This window comes from Nomascus leucogenys, chromosome 6 (assembly GCF_006542625.1).
Source record: "Nomascus leucogenys isolate Asia chromosome 6, Asia_NLE_v1, whole genome shotgun sequence".
In the NCBI taxonomy this organism is placed as follows: domain Eukaryota; kingdom Metazoa; phylum Chordata; class Mammalia; order Primates; family Hylobatidae; genus Nomascus; species Nomascus leucogenys.
Genome location: NC_044386.1, coordinates 91,103,141 through 91,127,677, shown reverse-complemented (window position 1 = coordinate 91,127,677; position 24,537 = coordinate 91,103,141). Strand labels below are relative to the sequence as shown.

Sequence of the window (24,537 nt, the reverse complement as noted above, 5' to 3'; positions counted from 1 at the left end):
CTGCCCTCTCAAGGGTCCGAGTTTTCTTTTTAGAGGGGACTATTTGTAGGAGAACAGAACGTGAATAAGGCCAGAGAAAGCACGCGCTTGTCAACAAAGCAGGTATTTCAACTAGTTTATTGTCTGAGTCTTCTTTTTAGAGGGGGCTATTTGCAGCAGAACAGAACATGAATAAGGCCAGAGAAAGCACAAACTTGTCAAAAAAGCAGATATTTCAACCAGTTTATTGTATCTTTACAATAATAAAAATAAATTAGTCACACACAAAAATAGTCATTTTTGCTGAAGAGAGAACAGACCATATTTACTCACATAATTCGCCTTCTACCCTTCACCTGCTTACATAATAATTTAACACTGTAGGGGGGACATGGAGGTGATGGAGTATTTAGTGAGTTCCTTGCTCCTGGCTGTGCAGTTCACAGGCCAACCACAGGCCTTGGCCCCAGCATCCCCAGCAGGGACACTGGAAGTGTCAGAGCAGTAAATGCCACCACTTCCCTCTCAGCCTCCCCCTGTCCCCGCCAGCCACCTGCCTCATCCATGGCTCTAAACAAGTCTGCCGAGCAACTGACGCTGCCAGTCTAACAATGGGGACAAAGCAGAGAGAAAGGGATAACAGACACCCTCCCATTTCCTTCTCCAAATGTCTGTGGATGAGGGGAAGGCAGATTAGATGAGGAAATATAATATTTAAGATGAAAAAGTAGCAATCAGGTTCAGGTACAATGCTACCTGAATGAGTCGAAAAGCAGAGTAATTTATATTTGATCTTAAACCTCAGGGAACTGGACTAATTAGCATACTAAACAATTGTAACTATGGACTGAGAAAAAGACATCAATCATCGTACAGTGACATTCCAGGAGGCTGGGTTAGTATGATCAAATGCTTTCACACAAATGTGGATCGCATATGTAAATAAATACCTATCAGGTCCCTTTAAAATTAACACATTCTAAACAATAGAACTATTTTGGTGTAGTGACTCATTCTTCAGATAGAGTTCAGAATACATATTTCCTATAAACATCTTGTATTTACAGAGAGCAAAATAATAAGTTATAACAAAGTATATCCTTCTGTCAACTGAGTCGTGGGGAAGGGGTCAAGGCAGGGGGTGTTAGTTTGTGTAGCAGGTGGCTTCCCTCTCGCAAGAGAAAGGACTGAGAAAGTTGGCTGGAAGTTTTCACCCTCTTGTGGTCACATCCTCAGCACGATGGACACCCCCCATCATTATCTGCTGAAACGAACAGGAATGGGGGGTGGTTCAGGGTGCAGGGAGTTACTTTGCCCCTGCAAAGGTGCAGGAACTCAAGGTGAGCTGAGAAAGAGTGATGGTATCTATAAGGTCCTAGGCAAGCCATGGCTCTGCTTCCACCACGGTGAGTGACCCTGGGCAGGCAGCCCCCCATCCTGCCGCTCAGCTACTCCTCGATGCAGACGGCGGCTCTGAGCAACTTGCCAGTGTTTCTGTGAGACATGAGGCCACATTCAGCTCAGGGTTCCAGTCCCACAGTGGGCTCCCCATGGCTGACAGGGTGGCAAAAGTCAGAAACAGAAAGTGCATAGCTGTGTACTTGCCTTCCCCCACCAAACAAATCACCTAAAGCTCTTCTACTTACAGACTCCCCTAAGCCCCGAGTGGGGATGGCCCTGGGCATCACGTTGCCCAGCCAGATGCTTGAATCCCCTCTCCAGCATCCCTGGCAAACGGCCTCTGCTTCCACCTCCAGTGATGGGTGGGTCACCACCTACCACAGTCCCTCTATCTCTGGAAGGCTCCAACTTGTGAAAAGCTGGGTCTCTGCAGGAGCTAAACTGTGCCTCCCTGTAGCTTCTCGGTCCTGGTCCTAGGAGAGCTCTCCTTGTGCCCTAGTCCCTTCTCCAGCCTGAGGGTTCTCATGAAGTCCTTCCCGCTGTTTCTGAGAGTCTGCACCTTCATCAGGCTGGGGCATTGATAAACTGATGTTATAGATGATCGGTTTTCTTCTTAAAGTATGGTTCCAGCAAATGCAAACAAAATGTGATGTGACCCTCACCAGTTTTCTCCTCACGTAGCCTGCATGTCTGTGGGTTTTGTTTTTGCATGGTTCCATCCACTTTGACTCACATTGAGCTTAGTCAACTGAAATTCTTGCCTCTCTCCCACCTTGTATTTACATAGTTTTTCGTTTTAGTCCAAATATAGGACTTTATGTGGATTCCTGGTGAGTTTTTAACATCCAAGTTTTATTCTAGTCTCCCTGATCTTTTTGGATCCAGCACGTGTCACCCAAGCCGTTAGCTCTTCAACTTCATGTCATCCATACATTTTGTGAGGAAGCCATCGATATTTTCCCATGTAAACCATATTAAAATGTTTTATATGGCAAGGATCAAATAGTCGTCTCCACCCACAAGGCTGATAGAGATTATCCAGCCTGTTTTAAGGGAAGTCATGTTTCTTTTTACCACTTACATTTATGTCTTCCTCCTCACTAGAAAATTGATATTCCAACTATAAAGTGGCTATCCGGATGACAAAAAACCCCACAACATTGGTTTAGAAAGGTCCTGGTAATATCTGGATCTCTGCCACATAACTTGATGAAAATATGCCAAACTCGTGTCTTCTCTTTTCTGTCCCTTTGTAAGGCCATTCTTTTTAAAGCAAAAAGAGTGTTGAATGCTAAATACTTTGAGAATAAGTAGATGAGTACATAAGAAAATAAAGAAAAAACCCTCCAAGAACTCTGGGCCAAAGAGGTAAGGTAAAGGGACAGGTGGGCACAGTGCTGAGAACTCTTGTCATGTTCTAGCTCCCTGGAGGCGGGGACAGGCTGCCTTGCCCTCCCTGGGGTCCCCAACAGCTTGCAGGCAGCGGGCACTGAGCATGCCTTTACAGAACTGAATTGACTCCCTCTAGTGGCTGGCTTTACATGGCTTTTTTTTTTTTTTTTTTTTTTTGGTGTTTTTTGTTTGTTTGTTTTTTTAGTTGCAGTATTTCTTAGGCCATCCCTTTTCTACGGAGAGAACCGCAAGTCATCGTGAGGGTGGAAAGAATTGATTGTACTAAATGTCCTTTGCCTAGGCTGCAGGAGGCACAATTTCCTTTTTCAATGGATGAAAGTAAAACGGCAAACTATCTTTGTTTGGACTTTGTTGACTTTTGTGAGGAAACCATATAACAGCTTTAATATCTAATTTTAAAATTCAGAGCAGGAAACAAGGCAATCCAGTACACAGGCCAAAAAAAAAAAACCAGCATCGAAATGTAAATTTCAATTCCACATTACGGCCAGTTAAAGAACAATGGGAAGACCAAGAAGGAGATGGCAGCGACAGAAGAAAGGAGAAGGGGAAATAATGGGCACTAAGAAAGCAGAAACAGACATATTTGGAGGGCGATGGCTACCGAAATCTGGGCTTTTCTTAGATCCTCTCCAAGGAAAGTTATCACTGGAAATACCCAAGGCCCTGATTGTATGCATTGTGCTAGGGAGAAAGACATTCAGATGCTGAAATAAAAAACTAGGGAATTAGTAAAAATTGAATCTCTAAGACAAATAAATTGATCAAACTATAATAATAATCAAACTTCTAACAATGTATAACCTCTCCAGAGATCAACTCCAAGAATAGCTCAATGGTTTGTTGAAAAAAAAAAAAAAAAGACCCCTGGTTTATGCACTTTCTCCCCCAGGGATACATGGGATTGATCCATCGGCTCCTCTTCAATTGCATAGTTGGCAGGCTGGCCATTCTCATGGAGGGTCATTCTCCTTTTAAAGAATGGTTAGGTAACCTTCAGCAGCCATAGGGCACTTTAGACATAAAGAGACAAAGCCATCACTGACCCAGCCCAGCCATGAGAATTCCTGAGTTGGAAGAACCAGGATGTTCACCTCCCACTCAACAGATAATTCCCTTTAAGGACAGAGCGCTCCCTCATGTGTGGTGGCCCTTGCCTCTGTTGGGCGGCTTTGATGGCTAGAAAGTGTTCCTTTAACTTGAGCTAAAACAGCCTTTCTCTCTTCCACTCATTGATCTTACCCTGCCCTCCAGCATGAAAAGAAAACCTCTTCAGATGACAGGCTTGCTCGGCAAGATCTGAGAGCAGCCGCATACAGGAACAACTCCCCTCGTGACAAGAAGCAAAATAAGTGGCGAGTGGAAAGAGCAGGCCCTGAACAGCACTGGTCAATATGCTTGGCCTCTCTGGTCTCTTTTCACTTTGTCGGTTTGGGAGCCTGGGCCTCTGCCAGGCTGCTTATCTGTAGGAGTTCCAAGAGAATCAGGAGATGGGATGCTTTTGGGAAATGATGCCTGGGGCTCCCCAGAAGAGAAGCTGGAAAGCTACCCACAGAAAGGCCAAATAGAATTTCTGAAAGCCCCAGGTTAGTGGAAGCCTAAAGAGCGTGTCAGGCCAGGTTGCCATACTGCTTCCAAAAGCTGCAAAACCATCATCACAGTAGCAGATTTGTCAACTAAAAGAGCAAATGGGGGAAACACTTTGCTAAGAATCCAGGCTTGCTTTAAAAGGGAAATATGCCCAGGACCAGAAGACAAATTTTCTGTAAGTTTACAATTTGTTTAGCTTGCCATTATTTCTTAATGGGTAAAACATACGTATATTCCTCTTAACTGGTTTTCGGAGGGTCCACCTTTCAATATGCACTGCATCCTTCCAGGCCTGCGGCGTCTGGAACTGGATAGTTGGGGGAAGTGAATTGGAAGAGATGGGGAAGGGTCCACAGCTCCTTTTCCCAGGCCAACTGCATTAATGCAGATCTTGGTGCTCAAGTCTGGGGGTGGGGAGTATGGACTGTGTGTGAGTCATGGGGGAGGGGAGGAATTTGTGGCCACAGAGGGAAATTCATAAACAAAACCAGAAAGACCAGAAAGAGACTTTTTCTAATACAGCAGTGTTTTGGCTGGGACAGGCTGGCCGGACTCTCCAGGGGCGTGGTGAAGAGCGTGGAGGAGGCGGCTGAAGCAGGGCAGAGCACAGGCCGCAGAGCTGTGTGCTTCACAAGTTGGCTCTGTGGTCGGGAAGGCTCCACGGCCATAAGGACCCTGGCCTTTGATTCCCTGGGAGGAACAGCACTTGGAACGGAGTCAGAATTTCAGGCAATCACCTGGTTCCCCCAATGGCTTTCTTGTCTCACGGACAGTTTAATAAAGCCGGCAGAGTCCTGTAACTAGGATCTGTAATTTTGTGGGGAAGGGCAAGTAGGAACAGACATCCAAAACAACTGAGTGCTGGGATAAAGGCTTGACCGGAAAGATTTCAGGGGCCTGGGCTTTGTTTGCTTTCTGGGAAACTTCTCAGTCTCTTGGTCAGAAATGAAGCAGCACCTTTCACATCTAAGGACAGGCCCCAGGCTGGTTACTGGTAGATGACTGGGGTGGGGACTCAGCTCTTTCACTGGATGGGTGAATATACCTGGCAGGTCAATTACCTAAGTTGAGCCTCAGTTTCCCTGTCAGTAAAATGGGGATGAGTCACCCCCTGCCTCCCATTCTGGGATGTTGTGAGCTGCTAAGGAGCTAGTATCTGTGAGTACACCTGCTAAATAAAGCACAATATTCATGTGAGATATCTGTGTCATAGGGCAGGAAAACAGTCTAATGTCTTTGAGAATGAAAACAGGCACAGCTGGGCTGAGGTCACAGAGGGATGCACGCGTGTCAGCAAGGCTTAGTGGGGCGCTGGGTTGGGGGCACTGCCTTCTTGGACTCTCCAGGGCGCTAAGTTTAGAAAGGCCAGTAGCACCAGGGACGGGGCAGCGCTCAGTCAGTGGCCCATCTGCTGACTTGAAGGTGCCAGATGGGAGCAAGGCTGAGAGCTCCATGTACTTCCCACTGCTTGACTTTCAAAGGGCACCATTAGCAGGTGCCAGGTCCAAGGAGGGGATCCTCAGTACATGGTGATGCTTAAAGGACCGACGGTGGCTTTCAAACATCCTGTGTAAAAACCCCCTGGGTACCACGGGGTGCATTCACCGGAGGCAGGGGTGGTGACTAAGTTGGTTGGCAGCGCCTGGGCCAGGGGACCCGCGGTGGAGCAGCAGCCAGCCAGGCGCACTGCTGAAGCCCCTGGGAAGGCAGTGATGCTGCCCTACTGATGGGGGTGCAGGGGTGTTATCTGCTCCCCAGGAAGCCCGTCTGCCTGTTGGCCACACGGGTGCAGGAGGCACAGCAGGCGGTCTTGTAGTAGTTGTAGACACAGAGTCTTGCCTGGACCACCACGTTGCAGTTGTAGTACTTGTCCTTGCAGTTTTCATCTGCAGCGAAAGAGAACGAACAGAAGACTCCCTGAGCACAAGAGGCAGCCTGGACCAGTGGGAAGAGAAAGGGCGGTGGCTGTGGCTTTAACTCCCGCGCTGCTGTTTATTACCATTGTGGGGTGTGAATGTGTGCCAAGGGCTCACAGGTTTTTCTCTTCCTTTTAAACATTATAAGAGAAATAGGTATAGAGAATAAGTTACTCATCTGTGTCCTCACTTCTCTCTGATCACTTCCTCCTTCATCCTCATCACTCCAGAGGTAATCAGAAGTCCCAAATTTGACGTTTCTTATCCCCAAACATTTCTTTACACTTAAACTCTATGTGAGGGAATCCCTCACCACTCTGTGACATTTAAACATAAAAAAGATACATATTGTATAAGCTCCTTGGCAACTTGCTCAACACTGAATTTGTGCAGTTCATTCATATTTAATGAATGCTATACATATTTTCATTATTGAATTTTCTTGTATATATAATCCACAATTTAATCATTTTCTATTGATGGACATTTAAGTTGGACATTAATCCAACTTTTTTTTCCAGTGCAAACAATGCTTTTAAGTAGTTTTGTTGCCATCCTCTGCCTGGGCCTTGCTGGATCATCAGGTATATCCAACTTTGCTAGATACGGTCAGTTTGCTCTCCAAAGTCGGTATAACTGTTTATGTTCCTGTCAGTGAAACAGAAGAATTCTCTTTTTGCCATATGTTTTAGTTTTTGCTGAGCTAGTGAATGTGAAATGATTCCCATGTGAGGCTGAACATATCATGTATATTGGCCATTGAGGCTTCCTTTTCTGTGAATTGCTTTTCCGATCTTTTGCTCATTTTCTGATTTAGTTAACTTATAAAGAATTTTCATGAATCATTTTTTAATCTAATGGATCTGATCCTTTGTGAGTCAGGTTATATGTGTTCCAAATATCTTCTTTAGCCTGTGGCTTTTCTGATCACTTCGCTCCTGGTGTTGTTTGATAAACAGAGATTTTTAATTTTAATGTAATTGATATTATAATATGTTTTCCTTTGTGGTTTGGAATTGTTGGTTTCATTTAAAAAACCCTTTTGTATTCTGAAATAAAATATAAATTTCCCTGTTCTCTTCTAAAAGTTTTAAAGTGTTCTTTTCACATTCATTTGACTAATCCACCAGGAATTAGGGTTTGTGGTATGTATGGTATGTGTAGAATGAGAGAAGGGAGTTCAGTTTTCTTGTTTTTTTCTTTGTATATGGACAAACAATTGGCTCACGACCGTTTATTGAATCGTTCATCTTCTCCCCACAGATTCATAATGTGACCTCCCTCATATATCATGCATCCTTCATATGCTTATTTCTGGGCTATTCTGCTCTCCTGGCTTTTTCTAATCCATCCTTGTGCCAATATGCCTTGATATGTGGTAGGAAAAGTCCCTCAACATGGTTAATCATCAAAACAGCCTTGGCTCTTCTTGGTTCCTTGCTCTTGCTCTTCCATATAAACTTTTATTTTATTTTATTTTATTTTTTTGAGATGGAGTCTCGCTGTATCACCCAGGTTGGAATGCAGTGGCTCTATCTCAGCTCACTGCAATCTCTGCCTCCCGGGTCCAAGCCTTTCTCCTGCCTCAGCCTCCTGAGTAGCTGAGATTACAGGCACATGCTGCCACACTTGGCTAATTTTTTTTGTATTTTTAGTAGAGATAGGGTTTCACCATGTTGCCCAGGCTGGTCTCCCACTCCAGCTCAAGTGATCTGCCTGCCTTGGCCTCCTGAAGTGCTGAGATTATAGGCGTGAGCCACCACATAAACTTTAGACATAGGTTGTCAGATTTTTCTATGAAAAACCTTGCCTGGATTTTGATTAATATTGCTTGAATTTATAGATTACTTTGGGAAAGAACTGACAATATACTTCTCAGCTGCTTGCATTTTAAAATATTACTCATAAATATATTTAGATAATTTTTTGTGTCATAATATCTACCATCTTCTTTTTTGGGGTGTCTGTATTTTGTCCTATGTGCTGGAACATAATTAAATAAGTCATTTCCTTCTATTTATAGAAATGTGATTGCTTCCAATTTTTCTTTTTTTTTTTTTTTTTGAGATGGAGTTTTGATCTTGTTGCCCAGGCTGGAGTGCAATGGCATGATATCGGCTCACTGCAACCTCCGCCTCCCAGGTTCAAGCGATTCTCCTGCCTCAGCCTCCTGAGTAGCTGGGACTACAGGCACGTGCCACCACGCCTGGCTAATTTTATGTATTTTTAGTAGAGATGGGGTTTCACTGTGTTAGCCAGGCTGGTCTCAATCTCCTGACCTCGTGATCCGCCCGCCTTGGCCTCCCAAAGTGCTGGGATTACAGGTATGAGTCACGCATGGCGCCCAGCTTGCTTCCAATTTTTATAAGTTACAAGAAATTGTACGGTTCATTCGTTAATTCTACACAATTCATTAAGCCCCCCCCCTTTTTTCTTTTTCCAGAGATGGGGTCTTTCTGTGTTGCTCAGGCTGAGGTGCCGTGACTGTTCATAGGGGCAACCACAGTTCAGGTTCCTGGGCTCAAGTGATCCTCCTGCGTCTGCGTCCTGAGTAGGTGGCACACCCGATGAGCCCTATTCTTTGTGTGTGTGTGCATCTTACATTGTGCAATATAAGTGCAATAAGTGGCTGAGATAGAGCCACTGCATTCCAACCTGGGTGATACAGTGAGACTCCATCTCAAAAAAAAAAAAAAATTAAATAAATAAAATAAAAGTTTATATGGAAGAGCAAATGTATATTGCACAATGTATATGCACTTACAAGTGCAATATACATTTTTGAGAGCATATTTTTAGAATATATTCCTAGAAGTGAAATTAAGTCAAAGATAATGGGCGCTTTGTATCTTGATAGATATTGATAAAATTCTCTTTAAAAAGTTTACACCAAGTTACAAGTTGCCACTTGACCTATCCCCCCACGAGGTTGCCAACACTGAACATTGTCTAATATTTTAAAAGTCTGCCAGTCTTATGGAAAAACATGGACTCTCATTATTTTTAAAATTTGCATTTCTGATTACTAGTAGCTTGGGCATTTCTTCAGCCTCTTGTGGTAGATATTTTTTTTTTTTTGAAACAGGGTCTCACTCTGTCACCCAGGCTGGAGTGCAGTAGTGTGATCATGGCTCACTGCAGCCTCGACTTCTGGGCTCAGGTGATTCTCCCACCTCAGCCTTCCAAGTAGCTGGGACTACAGGCATGTGCCACCACACCTGGCTAATTTTTATATTTTTTGTAGAGAAGGATTTCACCATGTTGCTCAGGCTGGTCTCAAACTCCTGGCCCAAGTGATCCACTGGTTTCAGCCTCCTGAAATGCTGGGACTACAGGTATGAGCCACCGCACCCGGCCTTTTGACCATAAAGCATCTAAGCTGTAACTGACACATCTTCCCTGGGATAGGAAGGATGTTAGGTCAGTATATTAAAACCTTCAATTTAGTCCACAGCAGGAGGAATCTACCCCATGAAAGCTTATTGATATATTAATACATTTCCTTTGATGTTATTGCGAAGACAGAAAAGTAAATATGTTCTTAGCAGACTGTGAAGAAGCTACCGAAGGGGCTCGGTGCACCTCCATTCTGGAACCAGTCCTGATTACACCTGGGGGTGCATTCTGAGTAGATTTCAAATTGGGCTTTGGGGCATCCAATATGCCTCTGAAGATGCATCTTCACCCACCTCACACTTCCTATCTGCCCAATCTATGTGCGAGGTGCCTTCTTCGGTTTTCTGGCTGTACTTGAGCTCCCCTGCTGGGATGGGCCCCTTCCTCATGAACTGCAGCCCATGAAAGGGCCTAACCTCCCTAATGCTCTCCAATGCTTTCCTCCAGGAAACTGGCCCCTATTGCAAGGGTGCAGGTTGGGGTCTTCTGAATTGCAAGACTGCTGTTCTTTGCAGGACTCTGACCATTGTGTGGCCTAGATCTTCCTGCTGTCACTCCCCCTCCTTGAGTCTAGTCACTGCATCTCTCTGGACTCAGCTAGCACTACGCCCCTCTGAGAGATGGTCAGACCCTCCATCACTGTCTCTACCAATTCTTGGCCTCCTCCCCTTCCTCCCTTCTCTGCCAACTCCCTGCTAAGGTCCCAGAATCTCCCCACATGGTCCAGCCTACACTGGTTTGCACCGACAATTAAAAGTTGACATTTTACTACTTTGACCTTAAGGATGATAGAGCCAAATCTTTGAAGGCATTACCATTTTAATCAATCCACACTAAAGTGTGTCTCTTGGTGGGTGGCTTAGACGCCATCCTTGCTATGAATGATCATCTTAAACTATGAAACTTATAATACCAAAAGCGCCTTGACCCTCTGAACTCCATGACTGTGTGCAAGGTCACAGAAAGACCTAGAAGAGGCTTGTTATTGTTACACCAGAGAATTTGACAAGCTTAAAAAACACAAACATTTCCCCCATGATTGAAATCTCTACTTACCAACTTCAGGGACACAGTCCTGAGGGTTACAAGATTCTCTCTCTTCTGGTTTCAACTGAGGGTCACAGAGGTTACTTAGAGTCATGTCATCTGACAGACACCGCACTTCCCGGACCCGAAAGCCGCCCTGGCAGCTCTTGGAACACTGCATGGGAACAAAGGGAAAACATCAGATTTTTGGGCAGACCAATAGCTCAGCACACTGGAGAAAGAAAGAAGACACTGGAAAATCTCAAACATTTCCAAAAGGAGATAGAATATGAAAACAAACTCCCATGTACCTATCAACCAGCTTCAACAATCAGCAACTCATGCCAGGTGTGTCCCATCCATATCCCCAGCCCTCCTGCTCCTCCCACTATTTTGAAGCAAATCTAGCCATCTGATCACTTCTTCCATATAACTCAGGCTGTAGCTCTAAAAGACAAGAACTCTTAACAATTACCACAGTATCATTATTCTACCTAGAAATTACAGTAATTTCTTATTCTCTTCAATATAGACTCAGTGTTCCTACTTCCACTTACCTTGCGAATCCTATAGATTTTTTTCGTTTTTGAGACGGAGTCTTGCTCTGTCACCCAGAGTGGCGCGATCTCCGCTCACTGCAACCTCTGCCTCCCAGGTTCAAGCAATTCTCCTGCCTCAGCCTCCCCAGTAGCTGGGATCACAGGTGCGTGCCACCACGCCTGGCTAATTTTTGTATTTTTAGTAGAGACGGGGTTTCACCATGTTGCCTAGGCTGGTCTCAAGCTCCTGACTTCAGGTGATCTGCCCACCTCAGCCTCCCAAAGTGCTGGGATTACAGGCATGAGCCACCGCACCCAGCCAAGATTTTTTAATACAGATTTTTTTCCTTTAAAATCAGGATTGCAGGGCACAGTGGCTCACACCTGTAATCCCAGCACTTTGGGAGGCCAAGGTGGGTTGAGCACGAGGTCAGAAGATGGAGACCATTCTGGCTAACACGGTGAAATCCTGTCTCTACTAAAAATACAAAAAAATTAGCCACGCGTGGTAGGGGGCACCTGTAGTCCCAGCTACTTGGGAGGCTGAGGCAGGAGAATGGCGTGAACTCGGGAGGCAGAGGTTGCAGTGAGCCGAGATGGTGCCACTGCACTCCAGCCTGGGCGAGAGTGAGACTTTGTCTCAAAAAAATAATAATAATAATAATCAGGATGTGATCTGCATCAGGTCTACAAGTTGCAGTTGGTCAGTAAGTCTCTCACAACTCTTTCAATCCATAGGTTTCCCTTCCACTGTCTTTTTCCTTCTTGCACTTAAAAAGTTTTTGGTTGTAGCAGGGGGTTGGAACTGAGTCATTTGTTCTGTGGTTTCCCATAGTCTGGATTTTGCTGACTGTGCTCCCATGGTGTAATTCGTGTTCCTCTATGCTCTGTATCTCCTGAACATTGGAAGTTGGACCTAAAAGAGGCCTTAACAGGTGCAGGTTTTTTTTTTTTTTTGTGAAACTACTTCCGGGGGGCTGCCTCTCTTTTGGGGATGTTAGTGGCCATTGATGTTCAATGCTCAGATCCATTAGTTTATTGGGGGTTTAGAATTCTAATTCTAATTCTATCATATTCCCTCAGCACCTTTACTCTTTGGTTACCCAGTGGTATGTTGTTTAAGAAAGACAGCATAAACACTTGAATCTTTCCCTTCATTTACGGGTTTTCATAATAATAAGTTGGTTCCCTAACATCCTATAATGATGACTTATCAGTTTTTTAAAGTATTATAAACTTATTGTAAATGGATGGATTTAGACACATATAATTTGCTTCATCCAATCTATTATTATTATTCTTACTGATGCTCCATGGCTCACAGGAGCCTCTACAAGTTGGCTCTGGGATGCTTTGGACATGAGCTCTGTTGTGTTTAAGAACTTCCTTGCTGCCCGCTAGGAAAAGATATCCCAGCCTAACTTACATATATGCTGCCCCAGATCTGGAAGCGGCCACCCCCTCTGAATCCCTAGATTGGTCACTGATTCTAGACTCTTTCAGTGGGTGAAATTAGAAAAGATTTTTAGAAAGATAACTCAATTTCTAAATTTATACTGACACTTCCAATTCAAATTCAGGACAACAGGCTTTTTATTGAGGCCTTAAGCCATACAATATCTATCTTGTATCTGTATCTACTTTCTCCTAAGTTTGAACATCCTACTTCTCAAGGATATTGGGGCTAATAGAATTATACTATCATCTAATTACTCATTTACCTTCTCACACTTATATGCCCAATCATCATACCCAGTACAAAACTATCACCAAAAATAGGATAATTGCAAACAGTGTGAACATTTTTCTGCAGTAATTTTTTTTAGGGATAGAATGTCAAATTACTATGTATCAAAGTCACTCGCAATAGTGCTGATGCCACCAACTGGAAACATATTTAGATTAATTTTTTCATTGTATTTTCAGTTCTGGGGGATTGCTTTTTTAAAATGGAATTTTCTTTTATAATTACCTAAGATATTTACTTAGTTCCAAACTCAAATTTGTAAAACAAGGTACATTCAAAGAAGTCTAGCTTCCATCAGTATTTGCCATTACAGTAACCATTTACTTCATATTTTCTAAATTTGCATCTAAAAATTTCCCTTTTTGTGGTATACAGATCTATCAGTTTTGACAAATTCATACAGTTGTGTATCTCCTACTGCAAACAAGACATGAAATAGTTTCATTGCAGACAAAAAATTCCCGTGCTGCCCCTCTGCGGTCAGATTGGACAGATGTGGTCACCCCATCCCCCAGCAGGCACTGATTTGGCCTTTGTCTCTGTAGCTTCTCCTTTTACAGAATATTATATAGATGGACTCATACAACACGTAGTTTTTGGAACCTGGCTTTTTTTTTTTACTAGCAAAATGCATTGGAAGTTCATCCATATTTTTGTTGCTGAGTTTTTTGTTCCACTGTGTGGATGCACCATGGTTTGTCTGTTCACCTGCTGACGGACACTTGGGTTGTTTCCAGCAGGTGTTTTTGAAGTTTGTCTCCTTCAACTTGGCCTGGTAAGCATGGTTCTTTGTAGACTCTCCAAATCGGATGACAAAAGAAAACTGCGATCTGTTATTGTATCCTCAAGCCTTAGTCAACATCAAAATAATTAAATTCCACTTCCCAGAAGTTGCCAGAAACCTTTCAACCCACCTCCTTCTTTCCCATCTACCTCTGAGATGTGGTTTGCTACACAGCCAAACGGCTGTTATCACTGGAGCAGACAGACACTTTTTGGAAATGGAATTCTCAGCTTTTATTCATGTATTTTCTAAGGAAAATTCCCTTTTATCACCCTTGATCACTGTGAGAAAGGCTCTGACCCCCCTAGTCCGGGCTCACTACAGCCTCTGCTTGAAGATCTTTAGTGATGAGAAGCAGAATGACCCTTCCCCCACTTCCCACTCTGACCCACAGAACTATGCCAATAGTCACCTGGGATGGGGCCCTCAGGAGGTTTTCCGGTCACCTGGAATGATGGTGAGGAGGTTTTCCGTTTTAGGAAGTTTCTTGAAAATGAACTCTTCAACTTGAAAAAAATGAATCTTATCACTATATCCATCCTTTCCCCTTTCATTTCTTAGTAACTTATTTCTGTATTTATCAATCTCTCTCTTTCTTCATTTACACACTATTTCCCTCCTTACAAAAAGGATTTGAAATGACTTGAGAAAGACTTAGAGGGCCATAAGATTTTTAAAAAGTGAGAAAACTAGTACTAAAGGAAGATAAAAGTAGGAAAAAGAAAGAAAAGCCATGGGAATATTAGCACATAAAATCTACTTTGCAGGATCTGGTATACCAGGTGAGGCATAATTTTGGCTTTGAGCTTCCTAGTAGCTAGTTCAAATAGAAAACAGAATCAGTCCCACAATCCATAATCCAGAATGTCTATAGGATTTTAAAAAACTGTATACACACACACAAACACAGAGAGAGAGAGTGAGAGAGAGTGTGTGTGTGCAATGTAGTAATTAAAAAAAATTTTCTTTAAAGATGGGTTCTTGCTAGTTGCCCTGGCTGGTTTCAAACTCCTAGCCTCAAGTGATCTTCCCACCTTGGCTTCCCAAAGTATTGGGATTACAGGTGTGAACCACCATGCCTGGCATCAGATGTAGTACTTTTATCAGCATCCTTGAATCCTCAATCCTCTATGGCAGCATTGCTCAAAATGCAGTACAAAGACAACTCCATCCAACACACCTCAGGAACTTGCTAAAAATGCAAATCCTCGGCCACAGTTGGCCCAGAGTTGGTCTTGTCAAACAAGATCCTCAGATGATTCCTACGCACACTGAAGTGTGAGAGTCACTGTTTCTACAATTTAGAAAGCAAGATCATCTATGTCTCAGGCCTTCCCCACAAAGCAGGCCGAGTCACGGGGTACCCCAGCAGCCACCACCTAAGGTAGATTGCTGTAGGGAATCTCTTTCAGGGCTGAACCCAGTGCCTGGCCAAGAGGGGTCTATAGGAGTTCAGCTGGGGGACGCTGTGCCAATGCAACCTGCATCAAGAGCACCATGTCTTACCATGCTCCATTCGGTGCTAAACCATTTGGCTCCGCAAGGCTTGAGGTGGCAGGATTGCTGGCTGGGGGGTTTTTCCAGGAAAGAACACTCAGAGGGGTCCAGCACTTCAAAGGTGTCTGCATTCTTTCTAACACAAATCACCTCCCTCTGTTGCGTCCCGCTCCCACACTCGATGGAACACTGCAGAAAGAAGCAGAGAAAGATGAGTGTCACGTGATGGAAAGGGGGCGGCAGCTACTGTCCATCAAGGGATGCTTATGATGGGCACCTTCAATTCTACCACCAATTCTGGGAGGAAGAACCCATGAGAACTTGGAAATGTTTCTGGAGAAGTAGCATATGGATTGCAGTTTCCTAACAGTTCTGTCTCCAAATGCAGACTAGGTGCCCTGATTGTCATACCTGGAGGATGCTGGTCACTAAGATCTTGTTGTCTTCTGTGCTGAGAGGGAAACAGTTTACCATAAACTCTCCTGCAGGAACACATCAGCCAGGTCATTTCGTTGTTTCTGTCCCGTAGACTCTGACGCCTCTCACAGGAGGTAAGATAATGAACTGACATTCTTATCTGCTATTCTCTTAGGAGGTGGATATTGTGACTGAATGAATGCCTAGACTTTGCACACCTGTGAACAACCACAGCTGAGGAGAAGACCTAAGACTTGGGAAAAGGTACCCTATGGTCAACCCTCCCCTTCCAACAGGGCAGCCAGCGGGAACTGTGACTACAGAGCCCAATCTTCTTGTTTCCTAATGTGGTGCTGAAATCTGCACCATGGGGTAGTGACCCCACAAAGAAGCCAGGCAATTCCATATGTTGGTGCATTTCATTAGTTTATGGAAATAAAATGCATATAACTGCTCATAAATCATCCCATTTAGTATCTATTACTTTGCAAAATGTTTTTTGTTCATGTTTGGTTTACTCAATACTTTTTTCTTTGTTTTTGAGATGAGGTCTCACTCTGTCACCCAGGCTGGAGTGTAGTGGTGCGATCATGGCTCACTGCAGCCTCGACCTCCTGAGCTCAAGTGGTCCTCTCACCTCAGCCTCCAGAGCAGCTGGGACCACAGGTGTGCACCACCTTGCCTGGTTCGTTCATTCTTTTTTTATTTTTTTTCTTTTTGAGACAGGATCTCACTCTGTCACCCAGGCTGGAGTGCAGTGGAGTGATCTTGGCTCACTGCAACCTCCACTCCCCAGACTCAAGTGATCGTCCCACCTCAGCCTCCAGAGTAGCTGGGAATACAGGCATATGTCACCATGCTTGGTTAATTTTTGTATTTTTTTTGTAGAAATGGGGTTTTGCCATGTTGCCCAGGCTGGTCTTGAACTCCTGAACCCAAATGATCTGCCTGCCTCGGCCTCTCAAAGTGCTGGGATTACAGGCATGAGCCAGGCCTTGCCCGACTAATTTAAAAAAATGTTTTTAGAGATGGGGGCCAGGCGCGGTGGCTCACTCCTATAATCCCAGCACTCTGGGAGGCCAAGGTGAGCAAATCACCTGGGGTCAGGAGGCTGAGGCAAGATAATCACTGGAACCTGGGAGGTAGAGGTTGCAGTGAGCCAAGATCGTGCCACTGCACTCCAGCCTGGGTGACAGAGCAAGACTCCGTCTCAAAAAAAAAAAAAAAATTTTTGTTTTTAGAGACAGGGTCTCATTATGTTGCCCACACTGGTCTCGAACTCCTGGCCTCAACCAATCCTCCTGCCTCGGCCTCTCATCGTTCTGGGATTACAGGTGTGAGCCACTGTGCCCAGCCTCTTAATACATTTTGATTTAAAGTTGTAAAGCTGTGGTCTATGTACTTTTATAGACTTTAAAGAATCTACTACCTTTATAAGAAGCCTGCAACAGGCCGGGCGCGGTGGCTCACGCTTGTAATCCCAGCACTTTGGGAGGCTGAGGCGGGCGGATCACGAGGTCAGGGGATCGAGACTACGGTGAAACCCCGTCTCTACTAAAAATACAAAAAATTAGCCGGGCGTGGTGGCGGGTGTCTGTAGTCCCAGCTACTCGGAGAGGCTGAGGCAGGAGGATGGCGTGAACCCGGGAGGTGGAGCTTGCAGTGAGCCGAGATTGCACCACTGCACTCCAGCCTGGGTGACAGAGCGAGACTCTGTCTCAAAAAAAAAAAAAAAAAAAAAAAAAAGAAGCCTGCAACAATGTCTGCAGTTCAAACTCTAAATATTAGCTTTGCTGTCCATAGGCAGCCACACAATCAAATAAAAATAGAGAGAAAGAAAAACACCTATCTACAGAAAAAAAAAATTATAAAACCCCCAAACCAACAAATAATGAAGTAGTCACGCAAGGCATGAATTAGCAGAGGCCATCAGTTTCTGCTTTGTCTATGCCTTCTTTTTTGCCATCTTTGTAGCATTCAAAAAACTACGGGATTTTTTTATTAAAAAAAAAATTTTTTTTTTGAGATGGAGTCTTGCTCTGTTGCCCAGGCTAGGGTGCAGTGGTGCAATCTCGGCTCACTGCAACCTCTGCCTCCCAGGTTCAAGCAATTCTCCTACCTCAGCCTCCTAAGTAGTTGGGACTACAGGTGCGAGCCCCTGTGCCTGGCTAATTTTTGTATTTTTAGTAGAGATGGGGTTTCGTCATATTGGCCAGGGTGGTCTCAAACTCCTGACCTCAAGTGATCTGCCTGCCTTGGCCTCCCAAAGTGCTGGGATTACAGGCGTGAGCCACTGTGCCCAGCCAAAAAAACACTATAAGATTTCCTACTCTGTTTCTCCTATTTTCCTCCATGTTAGTTTATGATTTCAAGTATATTCATGTCTTGTCCTTTTCTTTCAAGTGCTGCAGCAATGGAAGAACTGAAGGCAGGAGAAGAGCCACAAGCTGCAGCAGGCAAAGGTCTGGCCTCTCCCACAGGAGGAATGAGGATGGGGCAGGGGTGGGCAGCAGGGGTGGAACACTAGACTGAAGTCAGGAGACATGGAAACTAGAGTCTAGACAGCATCGCTAAATAGTTCTGTGTCTTTGGCCAAGACATTGCACTTTCCCAGGTCGCTGTGGTCTTATCTGAAAAGCGAAAGTGAGGAGTTTGAAAACGTGATTTGAAAGACCCCTCAATGCTATGAGATGCTACATCTGTACTAAGTGTGTGGCAGAACAGAAGACTACAAACTTTGATCAAAACCTGTAGTTATCTTCTGCTATTTTTGGCAAGTCCTTGAAGAGATTGTGTACTTAAGGGAGAATGAGCACATCTCAGCCTTCTCTCACTGTAAATGCTCAGAAATGGCAGAATATGTGCGTCTGGAAAATGAATGAATGTGTTTATGTGTGTGTATCTGCATCTTTGTGTGTGTGTGTGTGTGTGCATGCGAGCATGAGACAGCATTTGAAGACAAGAAAGGGCAATCAGCCTTGGTGGACCAGAAATTATGGGGAATCTTTGAACACTGAAAGACAGATGAGATCAAATTGAAGAAGGAAACTGTAGTCCAAATGCACACAGAGGAGGAGCTCTAGCAAAGCTCATTTGCTTCAGGCTATATTGGTGGTGGACATGGAGATCAGGATGGAGGCCTCAGGACAATGAGTAATCAGCTGAGTTACTGGCCAAGAGTAGCTGGGCTGGCCTGACTGTGCCAAGGAAGAGGAAGCAGTGAGTCATCTGCCAGAAGCATTCATGTCAAAGTGCAAAATGAAGTCATTTTCAGGTATTGAAGGGCTCAGAAACCTTACCACTTACAAATCCTATTTGAAAGACTTCCTGGGTTATAGTATTTAGCAAAATAAAAAAGAACCAGGAAGAAGACACAGGATATAAAAGAAGGAGCTGGCAAAGACACCAATAAAAGCCATTATTACTAATGGATACCAGGTGTCTTTTGGGGATGATAAAAATGTGTTGGAATTGGATAATGCTGAATATGGTTGTACAGCTTTGTGAATTTACTAAAAACCAATGAATTCTATATTTTTAAAGGGTACATTTTATGGTATGTGAATTATATTTCAATAAAAAAGAAACTTGGGGGGGAAAGGAGAAAACTATTTTAAAATTTAAATCTGTATTTTCTATAAAATTAACATTAATCTGGAGCTAGATCCAGATAATATCAACATCTTTTTGGAGATATTGTAGATTGAGAGAGTGGAGGTAAATAAAAGGGGAAGGCTTCTATTTTCTTTTAGGAGAGCATGTGGTTACTGATAACTTGACACTAATAGAAACATAAAAGTTTAAAATTCTGTGCTAAAAATTTGAATGTTATCACAGAAGAAATACCACTAGAAGATTTATAACTTCCAAAATGTTGGAGGAGAAAAAATGGAATTAAGAAAACCTGACTAATAACAAACATGTTGAAAGGAAAGAGGAAAGAAGCAAGAAAGCATGACAATAGAAAACACAAAATAAGATGGTAGGGAAAAGTCCAAACATATAAGTGATTACAATAAATATAAATGGTTAAAATTTAACTCTTAAAATACAGAGGTTTATAGATTGGGTAAAAATAAAGACAAAAATAGTCCTGCAAATGAAAGACATACCTTAAAAATACATAGAAAGTTTGAAAATTAAGAAATTGATGAAGATACATCAGGTGAAAATCAACAATGAGAAACAAGATGGAGTAATTCAAATAGTAGATAAAATATAATCCACAGAGAAAAGCATACATGACAAAAAGTAATATTTAATAGGGATAAATGCTTTCAGTGAGAAGTGATAGCAATTATGCATGCTTCTGTACCTAAAGAATTCCTGCAGTTGCACTTTGGTGGATCACTGATTCGTGAAAAGATGAGAATAAAAATATCTATTGCAATAAATGCAATCAATAACATGCAATCCAGACCCTGAGGCAGACAAAATGGCTGCTCCTGAAGACTAGAGACTGTGACAGATCTCCCCAGAACTAAGACAATCTAAGGTTGCAGTAAACTCAGAATTGACAGAGAAGAAAGGAAATAATTCTGGGCATAAATAATAGACTTGGTAGACTCTTATGAGTAAGAGTTGGGCTACTGTGTCTCCAGGGTAGAAAAAGACTCCCTAAGCTTGATATACTCCTAGTTAGTTTCCAGGGATCTGGGAAGCAGCAGAAATGGATATATTCCTTTCTTGGTGGAGTCAGAAAGACTCTAAAGCCAGAAACTCCTTGGTCTCTCTCTCTCCATGGACTTAGGTCTCATTCTCTCAGACTGGCTTTTTGCACAAGCCTCAGTAGGGCCACTGCCAGCACTTGAGCTCACAACCTCCTAGTGAGTCTCTTCCCTAAAACACAAATGAAATGTCCCCGGGAAGTATTCTGTTTGGCTCAGCTTGGGTCACACATCCACCTGTTGGGTCACATGTCTACTCCTGGACTAATCACTGTGACCAGGCTGGTGGAGTATTCGAAATGCCAACTTTCATTCAACCCATATGGTGGGAAGGAACATTTATTTTTATATTCTGAAGCCAGTTAATGTTTAAAACTTACCTTTCAAGAAACAAGCATGCTCTTATTTCATTTTCTTTGGGGATAATGTCAGATTCCTAGGGCAGGGAGTTTCCAGCAGGCCCTGACACCCTTATAAATCCAGAACCAAAACCTTGGCCACATTCAATTGTATCTTGACCCTTTTGGACAACAGGGCAACAAATCCTTTGTTTCTAATCTTAGCAGAAATAAAGGTTGTCTTTGCCAGAGTTCATACCACTCTTGGTTCTTTGAGCTTAGGTCTAAAGTCAATAGGAGGCCACAAGCAAAAAAGGCCCTGAATCCTGCTCCCTTCTCTTCTAAGAATGGTAGACATATGAGTTCAATTGTACTGCTTATCTTCATGTGTGTGACTGTAATGATCTGATATGATTTCACACATCTATGGATATTTGGTATAATTGGTGTCCCATATACAGTCACTGCTGAATTATCTTTTGGGTTTAGGTCCTATGTATTTTACTACCAGTAATGAGATAGAAATAGCTGGCAGAAAAAATAGAGAGATGGGAACTAATATTTATTAAGTGTTTCCCATATCCCAAGCAATGGGTAACTCTCTTTATGTATAGCATCTTATGAAAACCTTGTAACAACCTTAGGAGGTTGATATGATTATCTTAATATTTAGATGAGGAAACAGGCTCAGAGAGGTCAAATCACTCACCTAGAGCTGGAAAACTAATGAGAAGTCAAGCTGGGATCAGTTAGCAAATGTGTCTAACTGATATTCACCAGAGTAGCACTGGAAGTACTTGAATTCTTTCTGAATTCTCTATATTTTAAAAAACATTAAAGGGAATTTGAAAAGAAAAACATTTCCCTATGCTTTTTGCATAAAAACTCTACATTGAAGTGGCAGAGATGATAGGGTTTGAATATTTTCACATTCTATTTCTCACTTGCCATTATACCATATGCACTTTCACATCTTCCTAACGATCGCTGTCATTGTCACCTTATATTTTACTGAGTTATGATATGCCATAATATCTTAACCATCCTGCTGTCATGAACATCTCTGTTTTTCAAGGCTTTTTTTTTCTTTTGTTAATTATTTCCTTAAAATGAATCCCCAGGAGTGGGGTGAACTGGGTTAAGGCAAATGAACATTTTTATGGTTCTTGACTTTTATTGCCAAATTGCTTTCCAAAGGGCTTGTATCAATTTACAAGAACAAGGCAGCACATTTTTTTCCAAGGTCAGTTTTTAAAGCTACTTAAAAGAAATAAAATTCTATATGGAGCCAGAGGTCTTGATAATGTGTAAATCGTGATCATAAGCCAAACAGTCCTTGGAGAACCAGCCAGCCCTGGGAGCCAAATGCTAAGTGGCCCAAGAACTCCAATACTGATGGTGATCAAAACAAGGCAGTCATTTCCACATTTTCTTAGTGGGGTTCACGTTTAATTTTGGAAGAGTGAGGGAAAATGTAATTCATCAATTATTAAAGTATTCAGTATCATTTATTCTTCATAATGAACAATTCCAACTTTTAAAATTTCTGCTTCTGATACTGTCAAATACAGAAAAAACTGGCTTTATTAACAGGAATAATAGCAGCAGCCACCATTTATTGTGTGTCAGGCACTGTGCTACATACTTTATGTACACAATTTCATTTCTTCTACAAATAACCTCATAAGGTACCATCATTGCCAGCATTGTATAGATGAGGAAAGTATGCTAGGCCATAAGCTCCCTGAGGGCAGAGATATTTGTGTTGCTCAGTGATGTAGCCCAAGTACATAGATGAGCACACAGTAGGTGCTCAATGAATACTGTTGACCGACTGAGGCTCCAGAAATATAAATAGCTTCTCCAGGGTCACAGGTAGACAGTGGCACAGCTGGGATTCAAAGCTGGGAAAGCTGACACAAAGTCCCGGTTCCTAACCCCTCTGATATGCTGCCTTTTGCCTGACACAGGCAGACGTACCCAGTTCTGGCCACTCACCTGACTCCAGCTCCCGGCAAACCACTCCACCTTGCCCGTGCAGGGTCCGTTGTCACATGGGGTGGCCTCTGCCGGCCGGTTGTTCCCACAGCCCTCCAGGGGCAGGCTGCTGACATGGTTGGTCATGCACACCACCGAGCGTGTCCGCACTCCGGCCCCACACTCCGCTGAGCACTGTGAGACAGGGGAAGGGCACATTAGTGGGGAGGCTCTGGCAGCTGCTGAAGCCACTTTCAAATGATGGAAAGGAGGATGGAATGCTTCATTTTCCTGCCATCTGTTTCCCCTAGAAATATCTGGCAGCTTCTCGTGCATAGCCTACTCCATTATGAGATATCAGTATGGCAATTCTCTGTCTTAGATTTTCTGGGTTGGGCTTCATTCCAAATTCCAAATATCCAATCTCACCACTGCAATTAATACACTTATACTTGTTAGACTATCCTTCCCAGCCTTTGCTTTCAAAAATATATTCAGCTTGGCCGGGTATGGTGGCTCATGCCTGTAGTACCAGAGCTTTGGGAGGCTGAAGTGGGAGGGTTGCTTGAGCCCAGGAATTTGAGACCAGCCTGGGTAGTACAGCAAAATTGTCTCTACAAAAATTTAAAAAATTGGCCAGGAGCAGTGGTGTGTACCTGTAGTCCCAACTACTCGGGAGGCTGAGGCAGGAGGATCACTTGAGCCCAGGAGTTTGAGGCTACACTGAGCTATGACTGCATCATTGCACTCTAGCTTGGGCAACAGAGTGAGAAGACCCTGTCTCTAAAAATACAAATAAAAATAAAAATATATTCCGCTGAAGAAGAATGGGTGCATGAAAACCTGGGCACATTTCTACCTGCTAGTAGCCAAGTCTGGGTTGGAAAAAGAGGGGGACTTAAGTCTGTCACCCCAATATTGCTGCCTGATATTAAGGCAAATTGTTCCAGTCCCTGAAGGCCACAGCTATGAGAGGATTGGGAGACAGCTTGGTACAGAGGGAGAGCTTGGCTTTGGAACTAGGTACATCAGTGTTGACATCCTCACTAGCTGTGCGGCCTGGAGCAAGTGACCCAGCCCCTCCTACCTTTGGCATGCTCATCTAGATAACCGGCATAGAAACACATTTCTGGCAGTGCTATGGTGACTGTATAATGTGCTTTGTAGACAGGAGGTGCCCAATAAATGGTATAAGGGGCTTCAACTCCTATATTCCCACTCTAAGATAGAGAAACTAAGCCTCATAGGGATAAAATCTTCACTTAAAGCCAAATAACTATTAGTGATTTCTCTACTAGAATCACACTGTCCTCTCCTAGGACACAGTGAAGACATTCGTGAGTCATAGCCCAAAGCTCATAGAGCATTTTCCATCTGTCTTGACGTACTTTGGAATGTGCCCTTATTTTGGTTCTCATCTTACCTTGTCTTTTCTTTTTTTCAAGACAGGGTCTCACTTTGTCACCCAGATAGGATTGCATCACCCAGGTGGCGTGATCTCAGCTCACTGCAGCCTCAACCTCTTGGGGTCAAGTGATCCTCCCACCTCAGCCTCCTGAGTGGCTCCAGGTGCTCACCACCATGTCCAGCTAATTTTCGTATTTTTTGTAGAGATGGGATTTTGCCATGTTGCCCAGGCTGGTCTCAAACTCCTGAGCGCAAGAGATCTGCCTGCCTCGGCCTCCCAAAGTGCTGGGATTACAGGCGTGTGCCACCACACCTAAACTTTATCTTATCTTTTCAAACATTTTTTGGGCATCCTCATCGGGGTGTCCCACAGATACCTTGAATCCAGCATGTACACCTTCACCACTGTTACCATTCCTCCTTTTATTTTTCTGATTTGCTTT

At 43.5% G+C, this 24,537-nt stretch overlaps 1 protein-coding gene across 2 annotated transcripts in view; it reads right to left on the bottom strand.

Moving 5' to 3' along the window:
• Window positions 1-205: 205 nt before the first annotated feature.
• THSD4 (thrombospondin type 1 domain containing 4) overlaps window positions 206-24,537 on the bottom strand; it is a 634,456-nt gene continuing 610,124 nt past the window's right edge. Inside the window, exons 14-17 of one of the 2 annotated variants that reach the window (XM_030814683.1) lie at window positions 22,709-22,882; window positions 15,298-15,477; window positions 10,752-10,896; window positions 206-6,269 (exon numbers count right to left, since the gene is read on the bottom strand). In XM_030814683.1, the coding sequence (XP_030670543.1) occupies window positions 6,127-6,269; window positions 10,752-10,896; window positions 15,298-15,477; window positions 22,709-22,882 (642 nt within the window). In that variant the 3' untranslated portion in view covers window positions 206-6,126. The remainder of the gene's footprint in view (window positions 6,270-10,751; window positions 10,897-15,297; window positions 15,478-22,708; window positions 22,883-24,537) is intronic. The other variant, XM_012507530.2, reaches the window with a different exon arrangement.